Below are 13,846 nucleotides of genomic sequence, written 5' to 3' on the forward strand. Positions count from 1 at the left end.
CTCACTTTCCCAGTGCTCTGCTGGGACTTGCAAGAAAGAGCAGAAAGTGGATAAGAAGCATTTAATTCAAGCTTTTTGCATAATCACATCCACCCACGGAAGGAAACCAGATGAATCAGCAACATTCATTAATCACAAAATTTACAAACATTTTTTTCAAAAGAAATGTCGTTACGGTAATTAAACGTGTAAAGTCATAGAAAATGAACACGGAGAACAAACGTGAACAGGAATGACCAAAAGGAAACGAGAAATTAAACTTTAAAAGAAAGAAATCATCCTTCCAACAAGCATTAAGACAGTTCAGCATTAGGCTGTTATGGTGTGTGTGCATATGTGTGTGTGTTCATATTTCCTCGACTGACACGTTGTAAATCGTGTAGATGAAGCTACATTTGTGTGCCTGCAGCCAGTCAGTCACTGAGTTAATGCATGAGTGATTGTTTTGATGATTCAGCCATTTCACAGTGTTTTTGCCGTCCAACAGCGATGCCTTCAGCTGCTGGACATCTGGCTTCAACCAGGAGAAGAATAAAAAAACAACCTTCCAATTGTGGTCAGAAATGTGGTAACGCAAAGTCATTTTCCAAACAGGTTAAACTCTACTGCAGGGGTTTTTTTTTATATAAAAATATGAATTTACAGTTAATAAAGCTTTTTCTCCAAGGAAATGCAGCAGTTTAAAAAGGGAAGAAAAAAAAAGCTCGATTGAGAAGCAGATTTTGCGTTTCTATGCCGATCAGGTGGGTTTCAAGGGCATCTGCTCAGTCAGCAACTGATTGATTAAACATCAGGATGCAAGATGAAATGTTACAGCACCTTTTCCCCACGTGAGACATATTAAACTGATGCATTTTACACTCGTTAACAGCAGATCTGAATGACGTGGTGATTTGGAGATTCCCGGTGCAGTGCGCCGTTCCCCCGGAAGATGGCGCACTTTCGGAACTATTGTTCATCGGCTGGAGAAACCAAACGTTAACTCCTAATCGGGGCTAGAACAATGAAATTTAAACTGCATAGCTGGAAAAAACTTGGAAAATAAACCTTAAATGTCACAGTATAACAACTTGAAGTGGCTCCTCCGGGATGGCACATCTGGAGACCCAGAATATAGGAGACCCAAGGAGGTATGGATGAGGTTCTAGGAGAGCTATCTCAGCTCCTTAGAAGGACAGGACAGCACTGCCAGAGTCATCCGGTGTGCTGATCGTGCACATTAAGTGTTTAACTGCTCACTTTTGTTATTACCACTTGTACTTAAAATGATCTGTGATTCCTGAAATGAAGGAACAAGCAAATGAGGAACATCGTCGGTTGAGGAAGAGCAGGTGATGCATCAGAGTTCCGCAATGATGACGGGAGGCGCCGTCGGAGTTAAAACCCCAGCACAAACAAACGACAGGACACAAAAACTCATTTTATCTGCGTCATCGTTGTTGCGCTGGGCGGAACGCCAAGCAGACGCGTTCGTGTTGAGCCCCAGTGTGAACGACTCTACCCAAACGACAACAGTAACATTCAAACCACTCTCCCGACAGTGTCAGACACATGTGGGCTTTGATTGCTGTGGAGGTAGTAGTGACACCGGTGAGGCCAGTTCGTGCACTGAGGTCACCGAAAACACTCCCGCATCGAGTAAAATGCAGGAAACAGATCGCCAAAAATGAGCAAACGAGCGTGAACAAGATAAACGGTCTGCATCAGCACCAACTCAAAATGACACAGCCGATGATATCATCTGTTCCATCTTCCATCTCCTCCCCCCCCCGCCAGGTTAACCTCCCTCCGCCACTGATTTTATCATTAATTTTTAAAAGTAGGATTCATATTACAGTAAACATCAAAGATCGTCATTCCCTAAAGCAAATACATTTTCATTGTCGCTACTTTTACTCCAAGTTGGAACTTTCTGCATTTCCAGAAGCTTCCTCAGAGTCAAACTACGGACGGTTCACACGAAAACTGTGTCATTTCCGCACCAAACCCAAACACGGTCGTGTTAGCCCGCCTACAGTACAGTACAGACCACAGCAGCGTGGTTTTTACAAGGTTAGAGACGCTTCAGGACGAGTGGGAGGTGGAAAACGTGAGGACGCGACAAGAATGAGCTGTGACGTGAGTTAAAGCAAAGGCACAACATATTTAGTAAAAAAAAAAAAAACTACGAGTTAGAAAAGAAAAATCCTTCCTTTCCCAACTCCAGAGCGACCGCGAGGCTCGCGGCTCTTGAGGCGGGTCAGTCCGTTGGATGTCCACCGTGCTCGCATGTGTCGCGTGCGCTAGGCTAGCTACCAGGCCTGCTGACACAGTGACGGGGGTCTGACAGTGTGTTAACCTCAGAGCGAAGAGGCAGCGGCGACGATGTGTCCGACCCCCCCCCCCACACCCCCCGCTGGCTCTCGGCTCTTCTCAGCCTCCGTGACGCGACGCGTCGTCAGTATCGATACATGTCGTAGGTGCTGACCCACGAGGAGGGAAAAGCCCACGTAGGAAACCTGCTGAGGATCTCCTCCAGCTGAGCAGTTCTATGATCCGGCCCGAAAAAATAGTGCGAGGAGATGGCGACCGAGATCATCCCCTCGGGGCCGGAAGGGTCGGGGTCACTGGGAGGCTGGTGGAGACAGACAGGCTTGAAAATAACTACAGGCTCTTTGTTCGACGGAATTCTGAGGTGACTTTAAATGTCTTGGAGACTGCAGGAACACCTGAGTTTAACAAATAAATAAATACCTGTATTTCAAACCAGAAGGTCCACGTGCGGACGTCCAGGCCGTGGGAGTAGAAGATGAAATACTCCCCGCTCAGGTCGAAACGAGGCGTCCCGTCTCCGAAGGACCAGGTGGAGAGGCTGGCCCCTCTGTGAGGCAACAGGTACAGGGACATGTGACTGGGACCTGCACGGGACAGGAAGAGACAACTGAGCCGACTCGTCCCCGTTCGGGGTCATTCGCTCAAAGCTGGAACTTGAACTTCAACATTTCTGCCGAGACAAGAGTCCTGATATGATCGAGAGAACAGCACGCACATTCCAATAAATATCTCGGGAAGTTTCTTCTGCACAGGGTTCAAGGTCAAAGTTGAGCCGTTTTAAATGTGATTCTTATCCAAGGATCCTTAGAGCGAGGTCACCTAACCTGTCACTCTGAAGGTCATTTTGATGGTCCCCCAGCTGGTCTCCTCTTGGGACAGCAGGCTGAACTCTACCGGAGAGCTGGGAGACACCTCTGGAGCAGGCAGGTACCAGTTCTTCCTGAAACAACAAAGAGGTGAAAGAGTCCCGACAGAGGAGGGCGTCTGAAAACGAAGGGGCGCTACTGACTTGCTGAGGAACTTCACGGGCAGGAACCAGGGGTACCCGCAGAAGGGGCGGTCCTCGCGGCAGTGGGTGCGGAAGCTGTCGTTGATCTCGGGAACGAGGGGGGTGATGTGCTGTATGCCCGTGTAGTCGAAGCTGTTGATCCACAGACCCGAGTCCCTGCTCTCCACCTGGCCCTGGAGATTGTGGAAGGTCCGAGTGGTGTGCTGCAGCGGGGCGGAGGCAAGCGTCAGTGATTCCTTTCACACCCCAAACTACGAGACAGCTCGCGTGGCCTCGAACCTGCAGAAAGACCCTTTTCGGCCGCGGACGCTCCGGAGCGTCCGAGTAAGGAAAGAGCAGCCCGCTGGAAATCACCAGGAACGTGAGGAGGAAGACGGAGCCCAGACCGGTCAGGATCCACTTTGTGCTCCGGACCAAGTAGATGAAATGTAGCTGAGATGGGAGACAAATAACTGCACAATATTCCCAATAATCCCGCAACAGAATTGTGGGAATACTCACAAAAAAGGAAGACAGGAAGATTGTTGCCAGGGTGACCAGGGACGCCAGCACCACCTCAGGTGGGATCTCGGTGCCGCTGCGACCCATGATGGGCGTGAAAATCTCAAACACCACCCAGATGAGGAACATGAAGTGGACGTACGGCAGCGCCAGGCCCAGCAGATAGAACATGCTGTACCTGAGCGATGCCCCTGCACAAACCCGGCAAAGGTTCTCACGCAACATACATTTAGCAGAATTCACCATCGGGGTGAAGAAACAACGGGAGAGATCACCTCTGTGTTTAAACTCCTTAGCCAGCAGGATTCTGGTGACCAGCGGGAAGGCCACCATCAGCATGGGCACGTAGGCCGAGCACAGGCCCTGCTGGGTCAGCCACACCAGGCTGCAGCACCACAGCAGCAAGCTCACGTCAAAGTAGAGGTCGCCCAGCTCCACTAACCGGACCCCCTGTGGTTAAAGAAACAGAGCTCAGAACATAAAACAGCAGCTCAGGTACAGAGGGCGCGCCTGCCCGAACAGGTTCTTACGACAGAGATAACGCCACGAGATGGCTCGGACGCTGGCAGATAACCGGCGAGGCGGACAGGAACGCTTCCAGCGGCGCCGCAGATAAGCCCGACTGTCTCCGCTGAGCAGAGCTCGCGTTACACGTGAGGTCACGTTTTCACCAACTCTCCAAAAAACGAACGCCGCGAAGGACTGTGGCCGACGGCTCGAGGCTTTTCCAGCTCACAGATGATATTTCAGCCTTCACCTTTCACCTACTCTCCCGACACGCCCTCCTGCTCCCAGCTCCCAGCTCCGCAGGGCTCTAGGATGTGAATGTTCCCGCTTTCTTGTTACATAAAAAAGCTCCCGGGCGCTTTCAAAGCTAACAAAGGCAACGCCGAGTTGAGCAGGAAGATGTCTGATCAGAGAGGGATGGAAACGCCCGGAACGCTGCCCGTGAGGCCGCGGTGGAGGACGGCCCGATCCCTCTCTGGAGCCCCTCCAGCCCAGCTGTTGTTCAGAACTTCACTTACTCCGTAGTACAGGTTCTTGGCCAGCGTGTGGATGAGGATGATCTTCCCGGTGGCCGCGGCGCCGTACAGGCAGATGGAGGTGTAGAAGTGGTCGTACCAAAACATGGAGCGTCCCAGCAGAGTGACCAGCAGAGCCACGATCAGCACCGACAGCAGCGTCACCAGCCAACTCAGCAGTGCCACGCCCGTGGCGTAGGCCAGGTCTCGCACGTAGCGGCCGCCTGAGAGGGAGACAAACGGCTCAACCGGGTGAAATAACCAGTCCTGGGATGCTTCACAAGGAAAGAACGCCACTACGGGAAGTGACATAAACACGCCGCCGGAGGGGGAAGCGGCGACCTACCGCCGTTGCCTGGCCGCGAGGCTTTCTTGGCGAGATACAGAAAGGTGGCTGCCGCCACCATGTAGTTGAGGATGGTGCCGACCCGAGCCGGGTAAGCCACCACAAACACCCCCAGCAAGTCGAAGAAGACCATGTTGCCGTGACGATACTCTGAGGAGTCAGCCAGCTTCTCTGACATGAGCAGGTACCTCAGCACCGCCAGGATGTTGTCGCCTGAAAACAGGAAGTGAGTTGGCATCAGATTTTAGGGTGGACATTCCTCCAAAACGAGCCCTCCTCTCTCTCCTCTCACGCTTAATGGCGAGCACGCCGACACGGGCCACACAAAGCCCCATTGTTCCTCCGCTCGCCGGTCCCGATGAGGCCTCGGAGTGTAAACAAGAATGTCCAACATCTCCTCGTTCCTGCCGGGACCGCTGCTCGGCTAAACAATGCTGCTCTGTAAAGAGGCGAGCTCTTCCTGTCTGCGAGCTATCGCGACAAAGGAACGGCCCGTGTTTTAGGCCGGTTCTTCATCTAACGGGCTCTGCCCCGGCCCGATTATGGTGATTTCCCCATCAACGCTGGACCGACTCCACCTGCGTCGCTTCCTGCGTCAGTACCACTAAATATACCTCCAACCTCGCTCTCAAATCTCACTTTGCTCTCCAATAATTCATGCCCTCGCCCTGGTTCCTCGCCCACAGCGGAGGAGCAGGTTCTGGGACTCTCCACTCGGCACAATCGGATCACGGAGCCGTTGGTGAATGAGGGCGGACGCAGAAGCGGGGCGACTGCCGAGTCGGCGGTTCTGTCAGGGTCACGGCGAGATCAGCGCAACGCTGACCTGCACAGCTCGAACGTGTTCCTCGCTGCTCTGGGGAGATGCTGACGGCCGTTGCGTAACAGCGAAGAAACAGGCGAGGGCGTGTTTGTTTGTTTGTTTGTTTGTGTACCGGCTCTCTGGATGGAGTCCGTCAGGATCCGGTCCGCTGTGTCGTACTTGGTGTGGTAGATGAAGCCGTTTTCGATGAACGCCAGATCAATCCCTGGAAGGGGGGGGGGGATATCAGGAACATCGTTCTCTCAAAGGAAATTCCGGGAGCGAGAACTCGGAGGGTGTGTCTCACCTGGAATGTTTCCAAAGTCCCTGTAGATGCGGAAGTCGGTGTCAGAGGGGATGATGCCGCTCTGGAAGACCTCCTGACCCACCACCGAGGCGAAGGGGTGCTTGGCTGCCTGCACGTAGGCCTGGACCAGCCAGGGGTTCTCTGGACCTTTGAAGGAGAACATGGAGGAGACGTGCGTCACACCCTCGGACAGAACCATCAGGCAGCATCTGGGAATTAAAGGGTTGTTCTGTGTGGAACCCAGGGATATCATCTCCATCATCTGGGATCTTTTTGACCCTCGGAGCCCTTCCTCACACCTCTTGGGATTATAAAATCCCGGGATTTTCTGTGTTTACTTGTGAGCTGAAGCTGAACGTTCTCCACTATTTTCCACAAGACACAATCGGATGTGAGCAAACGTCACACTCGGCATTCAATTACACACAAGAGGCGCACGGTACCGGTCTGGAAGACGACCTCCTTGCCACCGACACCAGCAGCCTCCAAGTTGATGAAGGCTCGCACCTGCTTGGCCCAGGGGTGCTGGGTAATGAAGCCGTGGCTGGCCTGAGGGAGAGCGGGAGGCAAATGAGGAGCGCTCCTTAGCAAAAGCACCCGGCGCTGCTAACTGGGGAGAAGGTTTACCTGTAGGATGTTCTCCTCCGCACCGTTGAAGAGGAAGACGACCCCGTGATGAAGAGGAGTGGACTGGTTGGCCAGAGAGTGGAGGACTTCCAGCATGACGGCGCAGCTCACGGCATCGTCGCTGGCCCCTGCGGCGAGCGCGCGCGGGTCAAAAACAACAAAGCTGGTGGATTTCTTTCTGCGTGCTTGTTCACAAAAGGTCGCTGGGTGGTTTTGGGGACTCCCAATCACAAATATAAGGCGCTAAATAATTCAATCACAGCGCTCAAAACTGCTCATGAACAAAACTACTCATTTGTGGCGAGGGGAATGATCCGCCGCGGCGAGACTAACGGGCAGAAAGGAGGGGAAAAGCTAAACAACAGAGCCTGAGATGTCATGCGCTCCGGCTTTCTGGGGTCAGGCGGCCTGGCAGCACGAACACACCCACAACTATTCACACTCCTGCTGCCGTTTGTGCCAAACACACATTAATCCTCGACCCCAAAGAGCCGCAACAGTTTCTGATGTAACTCCCGTTAATCTAGACGACGGTCCAAACTACCCGGACCTACAATCACTAATTACGACTCCAGTAAATCTATATAGACCAGTATTATATACATAAAGCGCACTTTGAACTTTCTTCTTCTTTCTTTTACAGTCTTGTTATTGTCTGGCTTATAATTCCAGGATGTGGGAGGGTGCAGTAGCGGACGCCGCGGCGCGTCTCTCTACCTGTTCCACACCTCTGGGATCATTTTCCTGTTGCCAGCACGCATGTGTGAAGGGAGGCCAGGCCCACGCACCGCAGGGGGTGGATTAGGTGCACGGGGGGGGGGGGAATCCCTGAATTCAAACAACACAGGGAGCAGCTGGGTGCTAGAATGTGCTCAGAAGCAGCAACAAACCGGCTGGATGTGGACGTTTAGGGCCGGGAGTCGTGTTACGGCGGCGCAATCTGAAAAGGATTTTAGACTTTCTAGAGTTCAGAACAGTAACTGGGGGCTCTCGGCACTTTCTTGAGACTACAGTAATGACACTAGTGACTAGAGTGGCTGAGAGACCACAGAGAGCGTGCAGGACGTTTCTTTTCTGACCTGGGCTGTTGGCGACGGTGTCAAAGTGGCAGTTGGCGAGCATGAGGTGCTGGGCTCCGCCCTTTGGCTCCAGCCTGACCACGACGTTGGTGACGCGGTCGTAGAAGCTGGTGAAGCCCCCGAGAAAGTCAATGGAGAAGGTCCCGGTGGGGCGCTGCACGTCCACCGTCAGCTGATGGGGGCCCGCCGCCGTCTCAGCCCGGATCTGCTCGATCTGCTCCAGCAGGTAGCCCACCGTCAGGACCTCGTTCTCCTGGCTGCCCACGGGCCGGGGGCCCACGCTGGTGATCTGCTCCAGGTGGCGCCTGGATTGTGAGCAGAACCACGACAGTACTGGTGAACGTCCAGCATTGAAGGAGATTTACTTTGATTTGATCTCGGTCGGCTCTGCCTTGGGCCTGGTTTTGCATTTGTGGCGTTCCCAGAAGAATAACGTCTGATTTAAACGGAGTTTATAAAAGAATGAAGTGAAAGCAGCTTCAAGTTCAGCTGTTTCTGTACTAATGGAATGATGACACACCCCACATTTAATATCTTATATAATATGTCTTGTCTGTTTACTTTGTATGACGTCCTAAAAGTGTCAGTATGACAACAACCAATGTTATTCTAGAATGGTTGTAAAAGGCAGCTTTCATTTCTCTTTTCCAGCAGCCTGTGAGCTGCAGCATTAGGTTCAGGCCCTTCATTTCAATCTGGTCTTGCAGGGAATGAATTTATGAAGGTCATCATTGTGGCCAGAGAAGCTCAAAGTCCTAATCGGTTGAAACGCTGCTCGCCGGGCTCGTTTAGAGGAACCAAACCAGGCAAAGTCTCGGCTCAGCGCATTTTCACGGGACCAGCTGCAGCTCTGCAGAGTGCATGCTCTCATATAATCCCTGCCGTTCCCTCTCACGGGAACTATAAGAGCTTAGAAAAGTCAATCTCACATGCTTGTCTAGAAAGGCGCTAAATCATGGCCGTTTGGTGTCATATTAAAATCACTCAGGTTATGGGGGGATACACTACCGGGTGGGTCAGTTCTGCAGATTCTGTTCACCTGTCTTGCCTGGAGGGTTACTAGGGGCAACTAAGGCTGGTTTCCAGGCGTTTCCAGAACATGACAGCAAACGTTCGGATCCCTCGTGTTAGATCGTATTTTTGGGTGAATGGACGTTGCTCACCTCGCTCTCAGGGCATTGAAGTCGCCTGTCGGCTTCCCGATGACGAGCTGCTGGAGTGACATATGAACGAGTCCCCAAAGCACCAAAATAAACAGGGACACCACGGAAGCTGCCAGTCCTTCCCGCAGCAGGTACAGGCTCACTTCGGGCTTCCTCTCCGGCTCGCCGCCGTAGCCGTTGTCGCAACGCTCCCCGAGCCCGTCATTGTTACCCGGTCCGTAATGGTGTGTGCCGAACGCTTTTATTCTCCTGATCGTGGTGTCGCTGTCCATTTTCGAGCCAGCCGTACATCAGCTGCGAGCGTCGCTCTCAGGCGTCGCTTTTTTTTCCGCCCCTGGTCGACCGACGGATCGCGACGAGGGACAAACCTCATCTACAAAAGGAAGCGGAAGAATAAATGAAAGAACAATACACGGATTCAGGAGCCCCGTCCAGTATGGAAGCCCAGAAATGACAAAAGTAATACAAACGAACCATTCATACAAAAAGGAAATTAAAAAATATCGTCTTTACTTCTGTGTGCTATTCCTATTTTGGAAAGCTATCGATTCAGTACTTTTCAAACCTGGCCTATCATTGTAAGGATCTCATAAAATGATATGATATTGGTTTGCATAGGATTTATGGAAATGTTGACTTTATATTTTCTGTCATACGTAAAAATGCCATTTTCACTTGGAGAATTTTGGAGAGATCTTAGTCGATCTCCTTTAGTAGTATGTTCAACCTACTGTAAATTCAGGTTAATTAACTGTACAGTTCACAAAAGCAGTAGTGGAAACAAGGTAAACAGTAGTAATACCATATAGTTTTCATATCATTAGGTCACTTTATAATCAGTGGAAGTGGAAACCAGAACATCGCCATTGAGTCATCTGTTTATGGCCAATCATCAATTCCTGAAACATTTCATTACAATCTAGTCAGAACCTTTTATTATTTTGGTAACCAACAGACAAATGCTAGCTGTCACAAAACCTCCCTTGGTGGTACAAAATAAAACAAAATAAGTGCTTCTTCCACTGGGCGAGCTGCCAGTTTATTGCACTGTTGGGGCAGATGTCGCTGTCCCCGTAGAAAAGGGCGCTTTGTCGCCATCTCGTGGTAAACATTACATTTACTGACTTCAGATTTATTGTCAATTATTGGCGTTACATTAACCCTTGGAAAGATTAAGTAAAGTGAAACTATCCACACATTCTCGGAACTGTTGAAGTGTACGTCTTAACGACTGCTACACCCGATATGAAAACAGATGATAGTGATTTCTAGCAATGATCTTTGCATTCGAAATTTCCTTAGGAAAATAAAGTACAGGTACCCCGCACCCGCTGCAGGTCATGGGATTATTCCGTGTGACACTCCCATATACAGTAAATATACAGCCGATAGCCCAACAGACGGCAGACAATCTCATTTGTCAAACTATTGGTAGTGCCCATGTAAACCGTATGATTTTGCAAAAATTCTATTCAAACGGGGGGCGCTGTTAGTCAGCATGGTCCTTTCGAGTTTGGAACAACTTTTAACATCTCTAGGTGGCTGGTTAGCGGTGTAAATCCACACAGAACATCAGTGAGTGAAGGGCACACTATCAAAGAGGCATTGCCCTTTGCTGTTTCAAGGACCAAAGCAACACAATATTACCAGTATGTGTCGTTGGTTGAGCAGCGCCCTCTGTGAATCTGTTAACTTCAACCACACACGGCATCTTTAAGTCTTAAAATAAATTGTCTTAAAAAATAATAATCTAAAAGGAAACTGAATTGTAAATGTATATAAAATAAACAGCGATATAGGCAACACAACTGAATAAAAAGGTAGATGTTTCTGAAAGAAAAAAAACCCATGAAAATGACAATGTGCAATGAATTTAAAGGCGGCCAGGCATAAAGTCTAATGAACAATTTGAGAACAAATCCATAACAGCATGCTGAGCTTTATTTTAAAAACCGTGTAACGGAAATGACTTGTTTCATCACAGGAAATGACGTTTATCCTTCCTGCCACCATACGACCCTTTGGTCACTACGCAGTTGAGCAGAGCAAAGAGAAGTCCGTCCGTCGTGTCTCTACCCGAGGCCGGATGGTAAAATCCAACCTCCAGCGGATACTAAACAGTCATTGTTTCGCTCGTGAAAAAGAAGGAAAACAGCAGTACTATACTAACATGGCGGATTTGAGCAGTAGTATCTGTGACATGATTGGAAAGTAAGTAAACGGTGGAAATGAAGTTAGCTTATTTAGCCTCTGCTAGTGTGGGGGAGGGGCGGCTAATTTGCTAGCAGCCATAGATAAAGGAAGTAGGGCATAATTACCCATTTAAATGGACAGTTTATGGATACAACTAACAACAAAATGTTAAATTTTCGGCCGGTCGCTGGTATGGCGTGTGTTTCCAGCTGTCACCTTAAAATGAAACACGCCACACAAATTCATTAGGTGGGCCTTAAATGAACTTTAGCAGCGGTAGCTTAGGTTAGCGACGACGGTCAAAGTAGCGGTTACGTGACTGGCTCCCCAGCGTCAGCTCTTTTCCGACAATTAGCTGGTCTTTGTTTACAAACACCTTGTTTACTCTTCCGCTTAACCCAACACTTGTAGAACAACAAAGAAGGCAGTTAATCGACCGTTTTCGCTGTAATAAAATACATGTTTTATATGTACTTGATATTTGTTTCACGGCTAACGATGCTAAAGGGGGAGAACGTCGATTAAATGAGTGGTTAAGCATTACAAACCCAAGTTTTGGTCGTGTGACGCTGCTCTAAAGATTATTACGGTGATGGAAAAGTAAGTCCCGGGGACGAGAAAGTGTTTTTCTCCGTTTTTAAAGGCACATTTAGCTCCGTGCGTCTTGACATTTCTGTGACGCTGCGGCCGAGAGGACAAAGAATGGTGGTTATCACAAAGATCTGCGGACCTCACCGACTACTTTTATATAATGCAATGTTGTATAATCACCATCATCGCTGCCCTTGTCTTCTCTTCTTCAGTCTGTCCTTGCACTGTACTAGTACCCGAGGCCCAGGGCCTCTGTGGTGCTCCTGATGCCCCTCACCCACCCCTGAAGATCCCAGGTGGGCGAGGGAATGGCACAAGGGATCACGTGTCTACAGCTCAGCTTCTCTTTTCGGTGAGTCCCCACACCCGGACGACGCGCCTAAAACGGTTGTCGGCGTGCCCGTAGATGATAATGGGGCTGTGTGTTTCTAGGATCGAAAGTTGACTGTAACAGAAGAACCTGCAGGGAATGGTCGCCCAGGGATACTCCGCTTCCAAAGCCGTCCCACCACGACAAAAACCATCCAGTGGGACGCTGTCCTAAGGAGCAACGCACTTTTTGTGGAGATGCCTCGTGTCCTGCTTCCTGAAGACAGTAAAGAGAGGTCCGTCGGTCGTTTTGTGTTTCCATCCTGCACGTTGGGGTTTGTTTTTGTAAGTCGTCCTGTTTGTCCTCCAGTTTCGCTGCTCTCTTGGAGTATGCTGAGGAACACCTGAAGGTTGAAAGTGTCTACATCTGCTTTTACAAGAACAGAGAAGACCGCAGTAAGTTCCCGGCTCAGCCTTGACTGGCTGCTGAAGTAACCTCTGTCCTGTGTAACCTCTGCCCCTCCTGCCTGTCCCTTCCAGCTAAACTGGTGCGTACGTTCAGTTTCCTGGGCTTTGAGATTGTGAAACCGGGCCATGCCCTCGTCCCTCCTCGACCCGACGTTTTCTTCATGGCCTACGCTTTCGACAGGGACTCCTCGGACGAGGAGTGACCTGGACAGCCTCTCCACCCTCTGCTTCTTTTTCTCGCCATCATGTGTTTGAATATAACAGCTTCCCCATATACTCCATCTGTGTCGGCCGTAGTTTTCTGTACTTCACCACATTTGTGTTGTTCCCACAGTCTGGCCTTTATTATGCGGTCTTACATCGTAGCTTAGCTGTTATCGCCTCAAAGAGGGAATTCTTTGATTTTTATTTTTGGACTCCTTATACACTTGTCAGTCATTATTAGTACTAATAGTTCATCAGGACCTTTTTTTAACATTTCCTTTTGCGATAGAAGGTGGTGGCATTTTCATTTCTTGAATGTACAATAAAGGTCATCAGGTTTATAGCAGGTACTCAAGCTCTTTTCATTGGCTAAATAATGGCTTTAAAGTTCCTGGTTTTGTCCCACATGTCCTTTGTGTTCACTAGTGCATTTCAGCGGGACCAGGTTTATTGTGTAGCACAGATCTCCTGTTAGGATTTGGGAAGTTTCCTTTGGTACTTCAGATGACGAGTAGATCCACTTACTATATTAGAGCTACAGGAGGGGGGAGACATGTCTCGGGATTAAGATCCCGTGAGGAGCAAACTGGTATAAATTGGCAGTTAAAACCTCAACATGCTTTTGATTTTTGGGTCAAATGAGTAAATATTGTCATTCAGTTCTGGATGCTTCATTTTGGGTGATTAGCATTCCTTTTTCTTTTTTATAAAATAGCATCAAGTTTGTTCTTCATAGTGGTACCTGTTGTGCTTCAGTGATAATAAAACCTAAAAAGAAAGGTGTTCTGTCTTTTTCTTTACCTTTGCGATATTTTGGAGCTCTTTTCTTATAAATCCGATTTATGGCGTCTCCGGCGTGTCCTGCCGCCAGGGGGCGCCACAGAGAACCACGAGTGGGAGAATGATTGAATT

General features: G+C 49.6%; 2 protein-coding genes across 2 annotated transcripts; one reads left to right on the top strand and one right to left on the bottom strand.

Moving 5' to 3' along the window:
* Positions 1–50: 50 nt before the first annotated feature.
* ermp1 (endoplasmic reticulum metallopeptidase 1) lies at positions 51–12,235 on the bottom strand. Its single transcript, XM_011604919.2, has 16 exons — positions 12,134–12,235; positions 9,170–9,542; positions 8,007–8,311; positions 6,928–7,055; positions 6,744–6,849; positions 6,301–6,447; positions 6,127–6,219; positions 5,192–5,404; positions 4,849–5,069; positions 4,099–4,273; positions 3,824–4,014; positions 3,602–3,754; positions 3,323–3,525; positions 3,138–3,253; positions 2,734–2,897; positions 51–2,614 (listed from the first exon to the last, which is right to left on the bottom strand). The coding sequence occupies exons 2-16, from the start codon at positions 9,439–9,441 to the stop codon at positions 2,438–2,440; spliced, it is 2,664 nt and encodes an 887-aa protein (XP_011603221.1). The 5' UTR covers positions 9,442–9,542; positions 12,134–12,235; the 3' UTR covers positions 51–2,437.
* Positions 11,176–13,717, top strand: oaz1b (ornithine decarboxylase antizyme 1b). Its single transcript, NM_001308233.1, is given in 5 exon segments — positions 11,176–11,380; positions 12,166–12,305; positions 12,386–12,558; positions 12,633–12,718; positions 12,803–13,717. Coding segments are annotated over 5 exon segments (654 nt in total). The 5' UTR covers positions 11,176–11,255; the 3' UTR covers positions 12,934–13,717.
* Positions 13,718–13,846: the final 129 nt, after the last annotated feature.

Source organism: Takifugu rubripes, chromosome 6 (genome assembly GCF_901000725.2).
Source record: "Takifugu rubripes chromosome 6, fTakRub1.2, whole genome shotgun sequence".
NCBI classification, from domain to species: domain Eukaryota; kingdom Metazoa; phylum Chordata; class Actinopteri; order Tetraodontiformes; family Tetraodontidae; genus Takifugu; species Takifugu rubripes.